The sequence below is a fragment of the Globicephala melas genome, chromosome 10 (assembly GCF_963455315.2).
Source record: "Globicephala melas chromosome 10, mGloMel1.2, whole genome shotgun sequence".
NCBI classification, from domain to species: domain Eukaryota; kingdom Metazoa; phylum Chordata; class Mammalia; order Artiodactyla; family Delphinidae; genus Globicephala; species Globicephala melas.
Window position 1 is genome coordinate 6,197,484 of NC_083323.1, and position 14,400 is coordinate 6,211,883.

The 14,400-nt window shown below is 44.0% G+C and overlaps 1 protein-coding gene across 3 annotated transcripts in view; it reads left to right on the plus strand.

Annotated features, from left to right (window-relative positions):
* The window catches only part of PACSIN2 (protein kinase C and casein kinase substrate in neurons 2), a 139,904-nt gene that overhangs the window by 86,152 nt on the left and 39,352 nt on the right, over positions 1-14,400 (plus strand). For all 3 annotated transcript variants that reach the window (XM_030855736.2, XM_030855737.2, XM_060305896.1), the window contains exon 2: positions 13,298-13,436. In XM_030855736.2, coding sequence (XP_030711596.2) covers positions 13,377-13,436 — 60 coding nt within the window. In that variant the 5' untranslated portion in view covers positions 13,298-13,376. The remainder of the gene's footprint in view (positions 1-13,297; positions 13,437-14,400) is intronic.

Consider the following 14,400-nt stretch of genomic DNA (forward strand, 5'->3'; position numbering starts at 1 on the left):
CATTCCTGGATTCCTGAATGTATTCAGCAAGCATCTTTTGAGGGCGTGCTGTGTTCCCAGGACACACATGAGGGACCACGAATGTGTTTTTCAAGACTGGGAGGGGAAGGAGGAGGGGGGATGATTTGTACATCTTTACACTTAGGATTTTCTTGCTCTCAAGTCTCAAATTTTTTGCTTTTACACCTTCAATGGGCAGAAACACACTGCCCCTACCCCTTGTGCAACTGGAATTTTAAAGTCTCTGAGGGGAGCCTGCCCACTCCACTGATGACCAGCAGTCCCCTGAGTGGCCACAGCAGAGCTGCGCTCCTCCCAGAGGCCTCAGAAAAGGAGGGAGAGGTTGGAAATCCCCACCTGCTATTCACTCACTCAGATCTTTGTTGAGCACCTATTGTGTGCAGCACTGGGGGGCACTAGAGCCGAGTGGTAAGTGAGACACGTGGCAGAGCCTGCAGTCCAGGGCTTCCCCTGCGCCTCCCCGCCTGTGAGACCTCCACCCTGGCCTCCTCCCTGTCCTTTAACCAGTCTCCTCCTGTTTTATGTGACTGGAAGTTCCTGTGATCTTATCATTTGGTCACTAGCTTCCTCTTTAATCTTGTCATTCTCTTATACACACCAAACATTAAAATGTTTATTTTGGTAATAAGGTTCTTAAAAATTAAAAAAAATTTACTTACTTCCTAATCACTCCTTTTTCATAGCAGCCTGTTCCTGTTTTACGGGTGCAATAACCCTTGACTTTCTTGGAGAATTCTTACCAGTGTTTATAGAATTTCTCTCTTGTTCCCTGAAATACCTGTGTTTTCCCCAGAGATCAATTCAAAGTAAAAGTTGTCCTGCTTATCCTGGTCCTACTCTTTCATGGTTTGGGTTTTTATTTCATTATTATTTATTTAATGGTTGAAGATCCTTGGTTATCAGTTCATGTTCATGAAAGAAGAGGGTTGATTAGGAAGCTGATCTGGGTTTCCCTGTTGGCCTCTGCCTTAAGAGGGAGGATGTCTGCGTTTCTGCAGAGGCTGGGCAAGGCCCCAGGTGGGCCTCCCTGAAGGGTGTCTGGACTTGATGGTCACAAGTGCAGTTTTAAAAATTACTGTGATGATTGCTCCTCAGTCCCCCTCCCCCAGCTCTGTGCTCTGTTCGGCACCCCTGCCCTGGGAAGGCTCGTCCCCACCCTGGCCTCTGGGATGGTTTTCTTAGTTTCCTCCCAGCCCAGACCTGTCTGCTTTCCTCTGGCACATCCTCCCTGCTGCTCTGTTGCTGCACTATTACAGGTTCCTTCTTGTCAACCTAGTGGGCCCTTAGGGGCAGGGAGGGAGAGATGTGTGCACCTCTTTTGAACTGACTGTTTTAGTGTGATTTGGGGGAGAGAAACAGAGTTGAAGGAAATACATGGGGAACATATTTTCTTGTCTGTTTCTCCTGTTGTGATGGGAAGGGATCAAGAATAACTAAGTATACACTACCTCATCCCAAAAGTTCATTTCAGAGCGGTTGTTTGGGATGCAGATATTTTCCTGTCACCAGGTTAGAGTGTAAAAGCCTGTTTCAGCGTGTTTGGTGGGCAGTGTAGCCCACAGGATAGAATTAGGACCCACGAGCAGGAAGAGTGTCTGACAGGAGTGCTCTCCCTCACGTGCAGTGTGTGTTCTGAGGTAGCGGAACTCATTCAGCATTGTCGTCGAGTACTGTAGTTCAGTTTCTTTAGGGAGAAATAGTCAGTCAACTGCTGGGTGCTAGACAGTCTGAAATATACTACAGAAGAGCCAGACTCAGTACCTGTCCTTGGGAAGAGCAGTACTAACTCACTTGTCTGTCACTTTGCACTTTCCCAAAGCTCTTCCGTACCCGTTATCACCCCTGAGCCTCTTCATACTCGGGAGGGCAGGCGCACCAGCGTTGCCCTTGCCTTCCAGAGGCGGACAGGGCCGTACGGAGGGATGGGGGCCGCGCTCCCAGAGGTGAAGCTAACACTTGTTTTCCACCCATCCTCACGCTGTCTTCTGAGGAACTTCACCTTCCTGTTGAGATGCACCCAATTAATTTTTAAATATACATTTATGTTGTTGGCATTGATAAATGGATCTTAGGAGCATTCAGTACCATTTGGCATTAGCGACCGGCTTGTGCCATAGCAAGTCTTTTAAGACACTGAAAGAATGAAGGAAGCAGAACTAGGAAATGTGCCCAACCTTATCTCCCTTTGAAGCAAAGTCTGCAGGTTCTCTTGTTGTCCTCAGAAGCCTCAGGTTCCCCAACTTACATGTTTCTTTACCCAGAGTGTACTGAAACCAGGTTCATTTTTATGGTTAAAGATGTTTGTGTGTGGAAAAAAAATTCTGAGTAATATTCCCTGACAGGTCAGGGTCTTTGGCCCTTAATAAGACAGCTCTGAGAATCAAGCCCCCTTTCTAGGGAGCAGCCTCCCAGCCAAGCAGGCTTCCCAGAGCTGGGAATGACTCAGGCTGGAGTTGAGGTGTCCTGCTAGGGTTGGGCAATATGGAGTCAGACAGGCTGAGTTGAGTCACGGCCTCGCATTTGCAAGCTGTGGGGTCCCTGGCGAATGGTTTGAATGGTTTGTACCTGGTTGCCTTCCTGTAAAATGGGCACAGTAATCCACTTTTGCAGGGTTTTTGAGGAACAAAAATAATATGTCTAAAGCTGGTGCTAAGATATGCCCGGTATGTGGAAGCTGCTTAGATGTTGGTTTATGCCTATCCTGGGCTCCAGGTGGAGCAACAGAACCACACCTGTTGAAGCAGGCTTGCTTTACTTGACACAGACATGGCTGACTTCAGCCCAGGGAGCCTTCTTTGGGGCCGTCTTTCAGTCATTAGATAGTTACTGAACACCTGAGTGGTGCCATTAGGCAGCTCTTCTAGTTCCTTCCTTGGTGGCCTTGGTTTCACTGTGGGATTGAGCGTGTTCCTGGGGTGCGACCTGGTCTGTAGCTGGTTCCCCCGCAGGAGGGGGGCATACTAAAGTGAACCTGCACACACTAGAACAGAGCACCAGTGTGTGGCTGGACATTCGGGGGCTTTGTTCAGAAATCTTATTTTTCTCTTTGTGTGTAGGCTGTGCCCTGTGCCCTCTCCTCTTACCTTAGACTTATTTGTCTGCAGCTTCAGGCCCCCTATTCACACATGTCCACCCCTATTCCCACCCCACTTCGCACTTTAAGGAGGGAATTAAGTGATGACTGGAAATAAGCTTTGAGGGAAGAGCATGCATTGTGTTGTCTTTGAGTGATGGAACTATGGATAATCTTTCTTCCTGTTCTTCCTTTCTCTCCCAAAATCTCTTCTCTAAGTTTTCTATGGAAAACATGGGTTATTTTTGTTTTTATAAGTTACAAATACATTAAAAGAAAAAACGTCGCGAGTTGATTGGTACATTAAGACCCCATAGCATTGAGTATCACAGTTTTTCTTGTCTTATATAAATTTGTAGAGCAGATATCCTGTGATTTTATTTAGATTGTCATCAAGCATTTACTACCAATTTCACTGTAATTACAGTACTAAAAGGGCAAAGAGTATTCTGTTTGTGTTTGACAAATTTAACATTTGAGTATCTCCTGATTTTCCCATTATTCTAGTCTAGTTTAGTTTTTCATTTTTACTTAAAAGAAATTGAGGTCTAGCCTACAAGCTGTTTGTATTCCCAGCACTAGTTCAGTTCTTGAAATTTAGATCTTTATTGAATGCATGAATGAGGCTCCCCAAGAGCAGCTGGTGATGACAGGTTTTCCCTTCTTTCCAGTTTTAAGTTGACACAAGACCAGTGTGTCATTAAGCCACATGTTGCTTTCTGTGCTCTTTTCTTCCAGTGCCCTCCTGACCATCTCTGAGCTCGGCTATCGCTGGTATGACTCGAGGTCATGTGGACCCAGGGATAGTGGTTGATCGTGATGCTAGTCAAATCCTGGCCATAAAAGAATGAATCTAACTGTTCATCATGGAGAACAATTCTTGAGTGAGCCCTGAAGGCTGAGAACTGATTCTGTTACTTTTATAAAATCACCAATCATGGATTTCCAGGGACAGATGAGATTTTCTTGGCCTCTCTTAACCCATCTTGTCAACCCCTCTTGCCCCTCCCCTCTTCCCCTGCTTACAGATAGGAAGCCCTTCTCCTGTGTTCCTAAGCAGAGCCTATTTGCCTGTCAATCCCTTTCTAGCTTTTCCCACATCCTGTGGAGGAAGAGACCTGACTTTGCTTTCTTGATATTTTCATAGCATTTTATTCATAATACCTATAAACTACTAATTATATGTAATGTACTATAATAGGAAGAACTTGAATTTTAGAAGCACAGAACCTGGTTTTGAACCTTGATTTCACAGTTTGTCACCATTTATTAATTTTAAGCAAGTTACTTGACCTCTAAGTCTCCCAAGGCATTAGAAATAAAAGCAAAAGCAAAAAAAAAAAAAAGATGGAACCCACTTACAAGCTTTTGTAGAGCAAAGGAAACCATAAACAAAACAAAAAGACAACCTGCAGACTGGGAGAAAATATTTGCAAATGATGCATCCAGCAAGGGCTTAATTTCCAAAATATACAAACAGCTCATACAACTCAACAACAAAAAACAAAACAACCCAATAGAAAAATCCACAGAAGATCTACATAGACATTTCTCCAAAGAAGGCATACAGATGGCCAACAGGCACATGGAAAGATGCTCAGTGTCGCTAATTATTAGAGAAATGCAAATCAAAACTACAATGAGGTACCAGTCAGAATGGCCATCATTAAAAAGTCTACAAATAACAAATGCTGGAGAGGGTGTGGAGAAAAGGGAACCCTCCTACACTGTTGATGGGAATGTACGTTAGTGCAGCCACTATGGAAAACTGTATGGAGATTCCTCAAAAAAACTAAAAACAGGGCTTCCCTGAATGGCGCAGTGGTTGAGAGTCTTCCTGCCGATGCAGGGAACACGGGTTCGTGCCCCGGTCCGGGAAGATCCCACATGCCGCGGAGTGGCTGGGCCCGTGAGCCATGGCCGCTGAGCCTGCGTGTCCGGAGCCTGTGCTCTGCAACGGGAGAGGCCACAACAGTGAGAGGCCCACGTACCGCAAAAAAAACACACAAAAAACAAACTAAAAACAGAACTACTATATGATCTAGCAATCCCACTCCTAGACATATATCCAGACAAAACTATAATTCAAAAGATACATGCAGAGACTTCCCTGGTGGTCCAGTGGGTAAGACTCCATGCTCCCAATACAGGGGGCCCGGGTTCGTTCCCTGGTTGGGGAACTAGATCCGTATGTCACAACAAAGGATCCTGCATGCTGCAACTAAGAAAGACCCAGTGCAGCCAAAATAAATAAATACTTTTAAAAAACAAAAACAAGAAAACAAAAGATACATGTACCCCTTAGTTCATAGCAGCACTATTCACAATAGCCAAGACATGGAAGCAACCTACATGTCCATTGACAGATGAATGGATAAAGAAGATGTGGTATATATATTCAATGGAATATTACTTAGCCATAAAAAAGAATGAAATAATGCCACTTGCAGCAACATGGATGGACCTAGAGATTATCATACTAAGTGAAGTAAGTCAGGAAGAGAAAGACAAATACCATATGATATCACTTATATGTGAAATCTAAAATATGACACAAATGGGGGACTTCCTTGGTGGTCCAGTGGTAAAGAATCCTCCTTCCAATGCAGGAGACACAGGTTCAATCCTCCAATCCCTGATTGGGGAACTAAGATCCCACATGCTGTGGGCAACTAAGCCCGTGTGCCACAACTACTGAGCTTGCGCACCTCAACTGGAGAGCCCGTGTGCCGCAAACTACAGAGCCCATGCACTCTGGAGCCTGTGCGCCATGACTAGAGAGAAGCCCGTGGGCTGCAACGAAGAGCCTGCATGTCACAACGAAAGATCCCGTGTGCCACAACTAAGACCCAATGCAGCCCAATAAATAAATAATAAATAAATAAAATATTGTAAAAAATAAATTTAAAAAAATAAAATATGACACAAATGAACCTATCTATGAAACAGAAACAGACTCACAGACATAAAGAACAGGCTTGTGGTTGCCACGGGGAGGAGGGATGGATTAGGAGTTTGGGATTAGCACATGCAAACTGTTATTAGAATGGATAAACAACAAGGTCCTACTGTATAGCACAGGGAACTATATTCAATATCCTGTGGTAAACCATAATGGAAAAATATAAAAAAGAATGTATATATATGCATAACTGAATTACTTTGCTGTACAGTAGAAATTAGCACAACATTACAAATCAACTGTACTTCAATAAAAAATATTTTTAAAGTTACTTGACCTTTAGTTTCACATCTGCAAAAAAGAAAATAAAAATGCCTACCTCATGGGACTCTTATGAAAAAATAAATGAGATTGTAGAATATAGCTCTAAAACTGTGCTTAGGGACTTCCCTAGTGGTTCAGTGGGTAAGACTCCGTGCTCCCAATGCAGGGGGCCTGGGTTCGATCCCTGGTCGGGGAACTAGATCCTGCATGCATGCCACAACTAAGACCTGGTGCAGCCTAAATTAAAAAATAAATAGTAAAAACAAAGACAAAAAACACAAAAAACCAAACCAAACAAAAAAACACTGTGCTTAGAAGGAAATTTATAGCTTTAAATGCATACATTAGAAAAGAAAGGCTGAAAATTAGTGAATTAAGCTTTAATTTCCAGAAGTTAGGAAAAGAACAACTTGAACCTAAAGATGGTAGAAGAAAAGAAATAATAAAGGGAAAAAAATCAAGGAAAAAGAAGACAAATATTCAACAGACAGCTGAAAGAAAGCTAAAAGTTGATTCTTTGGGGAATTTCCTGGCAGTCCAGTGGTTACGACTTGGTCCTTCTACTGCTAGGGGCCCGGGTTCAATCCCTGATCAGGGAACTAAGATCCCACCAAGCCACCCGGCGTGGCCGGGAAAAAAACAAAAGGTTGATTCTTTGAAAAAAAGAATAATCAATAAACCTTTGATGAGACTGATGAAGAGAAAAGGCACAAAAACCTAATGTCAAGAATGAAAAGGGGGAAAAAAAAGAATGAAAAGGGGAACATTACTACAGGTCTTTCAGTCTTTAAAATGATCATAAGAGGATAATATAAGCAGCTTTTTGCTAATATATTTGAAAAAATGAATTGGATTCTCTAGAAAACCACAACTTTACAAAATCATCACAAAGAAATAGAAAATATGTGAATAGTCTTCTACTTTTTAACTAGAATCTGTCATTAGGACTGCTTAAAGAACACTCCAGGCCCAGATTATTTCACTGACAAATTCTGCCAAACATTTAAGGAAAAATAAAGCCAATCTTACACAAACATCCATATGTGATAAAAGATCTTAGTAGAATTGTAGTAGAAGGAATCTTCCTTAACCTGAAAAGTGATATTTTTTTAAAAATCCTATAGCAAACATTATACTTAATGGTGAAATGTTGAATACTTCATCTTTGAGACCAGAAAGGATCTCCACATTTTATTGGAAGTCCTCTCCGGTGCAAAAAAGCAAGGAAAAGAAATAAAAGCCCTAAGAATTGCAAAGGAAGAAATAAAACTGTCATTATTTGAATATGATATGAATGTGTATATAGGTCATCCAAATGAATTTATAATTAGAAATAATAAGTACAAAAAAAGGAAATAAATAGTGCGAAGTTAGTGGATACATGGTAAGTATACAAAAATCAGTTGCTTTATATGTTAGCAATAAACAGTTAAAGTGAAAAAAATTTTTAAATACTATTTATAATATCAATGTCATATTAAATGCTGAGTAGTACACTGACCAAAGGTGTGCGTGAACTCTATAAAAAGAGTACAGATCAATATTGAGAGAAATTAAAGAAGGCCTGAATAAATGAAATGCATTCCACGGATTAGGAGACTCGGTATTGTAAAGATGTCCATTAACTCAGAGTGGTCTGAGGATTCAACGAGATCCTGATCAAAATCCCAGCAGAGCTAGTTGGTTCGTTGGTTGGTTGGAACTGAACAAGGAGATTTTAAGGCGTATATGGAAATGCAGAGGGCCGTGGGACTTCCCTGGTGGTCCAGTGGTTAAGACTCTGTGCTCCCAACGCAGGGGGCCTGGGTTCGATCCCTGGTCAGGGAACTAGAGACCTCATGCTGCAACTACAAGATTCCCCCGTGCCGCAACTAAAGATCCCACATGCTGTAACTAAAAGATCCCCCGTGCCGCAACTAAGACCCAGTGCAGCTAAATAAATACGTACATGCATACATCCAAGCATAGCCAAGCTGCTCTTGAAGAATAAAGTCGGAGGACTTCTTCTGCTAGATACCAAGAATTCTTATAAGATTGTGGTAATTAAGACAATGTGGTATTGTCACAAGAACAAACAGAATACAGAATAGGGAGCCTACATAAAGATCCACACATCTGTGGACAATGGTGGCACTGCAGAATATGGAAGTAAATAAGCTCTTTTTAACAAATAATGCTGGAAAGTTGGATATCCATATGGAAAAAAATGAAACTTGTATATCATATCACATACAAAAATAATTTCTGGGTATGAAAAGTAAAAACCAACCAGAACAAAACCATTTAAAAGATAATAAAGGTAAATTAATATCTTTATGACCTCAGCATAAGAAAAGACTTCTTAAACAGGACATAAAAAGCACTAACTATAATAGAAAATATTGATGTTAGACTATATTAAAATTAAGAATATTTATGCAACAGATGACACCATTAAGCAATGAAAAGGTAGGACATAGGGCAACGCATACAATTTATACAAGACATTAGTGAGGGAAATCAGATTAAAATCAGTGTTGCAACTCACATGCACATGAAGGCTAAGATCAGCAGACTGTCCGTGAGGACTGGACTTTAGTAGTAACTCATAAAGAAACAGCAGCAAGTGTTTGTTTTTCACATTTTATGTTCTAGAAGATTTGAGCTCAGCACTGAGGTAGTTACTGTCAGTGGTTAAGAGTATGGTTGGTGTGAACCTGCCTTTATTCAGATCTCAACTCCACCACTTGGGCAAGCTCCTTACCCTTTCTGTGACTCAGTATCCCTTTAACAAGGAGCATGTTGCTAACACTTCCCTCAGAGGGTTGTCATTAGGATTAAATGAAGGCCCCAGGACCCCAGGTCACAGCCCATGGCAGGGCCTCCCTCAATGGAAGCTCATCCTAGGCCAGCGCCCTTGCAGATTGCCAGCACATGCAAGGCACTTAGTGCAGTGTCTGGCTCATGAGGATGTCTTCCCAGGCATTAGGTGATGACTGGCCTCCCCATTGCTGAGTGAAGGAGGGCTGGTGATAGTATCAGGGTGGTAGGGGAAGCCTCGTACAAGTGCTTATCCCAGTAGCAACAATCATGGGAAAACAAAAAGCAAATCCAGCCCCAGTCACTGGCATTTCTCACTACCTTTTGGTGGTTTGCTGGTTGGTGATTTTAAGAGCAATGGCTACCACTTCTAGGGTGTCAGATGTATGCCACATGACTTTGATTCCCTGTCTCTAATCTTCCTTCAGTCCTGTGAGGAAAATATTCTCATTCTTATTTTATTGAGGGGCTGACTCTTGGAAGAGGTGCCACTGCTTCCCACATATTAGTGACATTTGAAGTCATGAGAAGGGATGAAACATTGCTGGGAGGTACAGGAAGAGCCTCAAGAATGGACCATGGGGCGTGCCAGTGATGGGGAGAAGGAGAAGGGGTTATCAGAGAGGGAGGAGAGACCAGGATCACTGAGGGTGGTACAGGGTGCTTTGGGAGGGGTGGACGGTTGGGCAGGACCCCTACTGCAGGGCAGGAAAGGGGGACCTTGGGAGATGCTGGTTGAGAATTCCGCTTGGGCGACCGCGGCGGCCTGACCTCAAGCCCCACAGAAATTGGTGTGGCTCTGTGAATGTCAGAGATGAGTTTTCAGGTCAACTGGTGCTTTAATACAGTTGGGTTTTCCTCTGTGGTACAGACCCTGGTCCCCCAGGCCCCTCTTTTTTTTCCTGTCTGCCTTACGGCTGTCATGTGGAGCCGAAGGGAAGAGTGAGGACACTTGGAGCCAAGGGTGTTGACCTAGGACGAGGCTCCCACTGAGGGAGGCCCTGCCATGGGCTGCAACCTGGGATCCTGGGGCCTTCATGCACCATTTCGTCTAACCCTCACTCGAACCTGGTAGAACACAGCTCAGGAAGCTGGGGCTCAGAGAACAGAATGGCTTTCCCATGGTCACCTAGCTCATCAGTGGTAGAGCTCGTGAATCTGAGCTTTCCTGATTGCCACCATCCTAGGCTTTCATCTACATTATCTCACTAACTCTTTGGGCAGGAGATCTTCAGTTCTTCCTCTTACTTTCTTTGTCTACTTGGGGTTTTTTTATGCCTTGCCTCGGTTTCCTCTCTAGGACTTTGAATGTCTTTGCTGACTTCCGACCTCTTAGAGGAGACTAAACAGATCTGCTTTGAGGCTTCAGAAGGAAAGTGTCATCAATTCTGAATTATTACAAGTCAGAAGTGAAGTGGTGGCACGGAGCTTCCAAAAGTCAGTTATTAATATAAATGGAAGGCCTTGCACAGTTTTACAGAAAGAGATTGGCCTTCCTGATTTTGTTTTACTTAGATTATGGCATTTACTTAATGACATCCATATATAAGCTTGGAGAATGTGTAAGTGGGGAGATGGGCAACAAGAGCTGAGAATCTGTGCGGGGGAGCTGGTTCTGCATTAGAAGCAACTCTAAACAACACACACACAGATAGGTGAGCTGACTGCAGTCATTGCACGTTGGGCTGTGGCTACGTGGGGTGCTGGTGGGGTCAGCTTGGCCTTGATCTTGGGAATGTCGCAGTCGCTGAGCACAGTGCTTTGGTGAGAAACAGGTCCTGGACTGACAGGGAAAATTACCAAGTTGCCACTCTGTGACTTGGGCAAAGAAAGATGGACTTTCCTTGTTTCCACTGGTCAGGTGTACACATGCCTCATCTCCAGTGCCCTCTGCAGGTCTGATGTTTCTTGGTTTTGTTACTGGGCAGGGCATCCGTACCCGGTGATTCAGTTTCTTGCTCCTAGAAGTCTGTGTCTTTTCGTGCTTAGCCTGGTGGCAACCTCTTCTTGGCTCCTGGCACTTAGTAGGCTCTTAATAAATCTTGTGCAGAACTCATCTTCTGTTAGTGTCTAAACCAGGGCTGAACCCAGGCAGAAAATGAATTCCTGAAAATGAGCTTTTCAGGTGTCAAGCTGCTTCTCTGCCCAGAGCAGGCCCCCGATCTCCCTGCACCTGTCCCCTGCAGCTGCTCCCCGGAGCTGGCCAGGCAGCCCAGCCAGTGGCTTGATTTGGCCACTTTGAGACTAGCCTGAGCCGAAAGCCCAGATATTCCCTGAGGAGCCTGGAGCAGAGACCAGCTGCTCTGGGTAGAAAACTTTCTGCTGCTGCAATCATGGACTGAGGTGCTTCTAGGAGGGCCCTGGCTAAGAGCATCGGATTCCACAGGAAGGAAATGCTGTGAAACGTAGCACCAGGGCCCAGGCCAGAGAAGCCTGTCTGGCCTTTATTTATATCCCAGGGATGAAAAGGACACGCTGCCTCTGTGATTATGGAGCAGAGATCCTGCCAGCATGCTGCCTGCAATAGTGCGTGTGTGGCACCCATGCGACTCTGCCTGGTTACAGAGTGCGTGCATTTGGAGTATTTGGCTTCGAGGTACCATAATTTGCTCTTTACTTCAAATTTATTATCCGTACAGAGCTGTATTCAAGTTTGGAAGCTGTGAAATACATCAGATTAAACCTTTTAATTAGCAATTAGATCTTAGGTTGTAAGATACCTGATTTATTTAAATTTGAGACCATTTTTAGAAAACATCTTGGTATGATAGAGAGAACATCACCTTAACAAACAGACACAGTTGGTGTCCTGCTGGTCTCCACCATTCGTTGCTTGGGTGACCGTGGACAAGTTACTTAGCCTCCCTTAGCATCAGTTTTCTGAGCTGTAAAGTAGAGATACAAGTAAGGATAGTGATAATAATTACTATCTAATAATAATTACATTATCATTTACTACATAGCACTTACTGGAGACCACGTACTGTTCACCCCTGTATGTCCTGCTGCATTTTTACCCTCACAGTAATTCCTTGCAGTATTGTCTCTTTTACAGATAAGGCCACTGAGGCACAGAGAGGTTAGGCACCTTGCCCACTGTTGCCCAGCTAGTGAGTAATGGGTCTGGGATTAGAGCCCAGGCAGCTGGTATTCCTTACTCTGCTTCTAGACTGTCTCACAGGGAATCACGAGGATTAAGTAGGATAACATGTGGGAAAGTACCTAGAACAAAGCAAAGTCTTGCACCTTGTAAGTGTAACAATGTAGATCACTCTGCCTACCCTGCCCTACCTTCTCCCTCCTCTGGCTAAGCTGAGGCTTTGGACTCCTGACTGCGGCAGTTAGGAAAGTTTCAGATCTCTGGCTGTGTGGTCTGAATGCAGGGTGATATATAAGGGAGGGTGGAATCACTTTTTCACCAGGAAGTCAGGGAATCTCATCTGGTTGTGGACGGGTCATTCCATCAACGTGATTTGTGCTTGTGAATATAGCGGGGGGTCCTTCAACTTCTTCCCTCTGGCAAGGGAAATAATCACCCTGTTACCCTTGCTTGGATTTAGAACTTTACTCTTTCTAACTGACCCTCACACAGACTGTGTCAGAATAAACTGGTCTGAATTGGGGGATCAGTGGCTGAAATGAGCCAGTCATGGAAAGGGGGAGACAGCACCCAACACAAGCAAAGCCTGGTGGAAACTCTGTGGAGAGTGGAGTCAGGTGTCGAAGGTGGGTTATTTCCACTCACATTTTACCCCAGGTCCTAGTCCTGTCGGATGGGTAGGACAGGCTGGAACAGAGTGAGCCCCGAGATGCAGGGACTCTGCTTTGGCGTGTTCTCCTCACATGTTCTCTGTCCCCTTCTCCAAAGGATGAGGCCAATTAAGGTTATCAGTCTGTTGATTTAAGCACAGGGACTGTTTGCAGAAAGCTCTTTGAGCTCCTCAGTTAAGATGTTGAAAGGTTTACTTGTTACTGTGAAATACACACACACATGCATATAACACACACATGTATGTCAGTGCCAAGTTTAGAGTTTATTGACTTTCTCCCACCAAAAGGAGACATTTTAGACTGCTCTGTACTGAAGGCAGTAATGGAAATGGAAGTTGTGAAATGGAGGTGGCTTGCTTTTTTACCTTGGGAATTTAAAACCACAATGATATGTTTTTCTTTTATAGGTTTGTCTACGGATTTTGAGCATCTGAAGCTGACCTCTGAATTTAAGCATTCCCTGCTGCTCCCTCACCCTTTGAAGAGATGTCTGTCACTTATGATGATTCCGTTGGAGTCGAAGTGTCCAGCGACAGCTTCTGGGAGGTAATGCCCATGATTTCTTCTGGATGAATACAGAGACCAAGCCAGTCGTGTCTGACACCCCCTCCCTCTTTTGTGGCTGGGATTTGGGGGATGAAATGAACATACCCCGAAACCAGCCAGGCATTTGTGGTCAGATCTAGGTGGCAGCAGGTATGGCTTAGCTCTCAGTGAAGGTGGTAAACTTACCTTGTTAGGAGAGTTGGATTAATGAGAGAGGTTAGAGGTGTTAATTAAGGTCTTGTCAATTTGTCCATTCTCAGAGCTTCCTTTCCACGTTTAGCCTTGATATGACTTGGTGTGACGTACACTAATTACCGGGCTTGGCCTGAGAAGCGGCATTACTTTTGAGTTTTGTATGGAAAAATGGACGGCGGTGATGTGACATCATGTTGGACAGTACAGGCAGGTGGCCAGAGGACTGAACACACTACCCTTGAGCTTGCTGGAGCATCTTCTTGTTAGTCTGTGCCCATGAGGAATTCCTTTCCTAATCAGATTATTTTGTGGTGTGTATGGTTTTTTTTTTGGAGGTTACTCTTCCTGAACCCCACTTACTTCCTGCCTGCTGGTTAAAGCAAAGTCCATGTTTGATAAAACTTCGTTCATATGGCAAAACCCCCGGAACCTTCTCCGCAGCTGTGGGCTTAGTGGAAAGAGCACTGGCTCTGTAGTTGGAAAGATCTGGGTTCTGATCCGAGCTGTGCCATTACTAGCTGTCTGTGTGACCTTGGGCAAGTCGCTTGACTAATCTGAGCTTCAGGGTTTTCATCTCTAAGAGGGAAAATGATACTGGTCTTCGAGGGAGGTTGCCAGGATGAAATAAGAATAGAGACATCGGCGCCATGTGGGTGCTTTCCTGTTACAAAAAGCTCAAGTGCTGCAAAAGATGAGGGTGAGGCCCTGGGTTTGCTGGAAACTAAAACACATTAGTTCTATGAACTTAGATTAATTAGGTGTATAATTT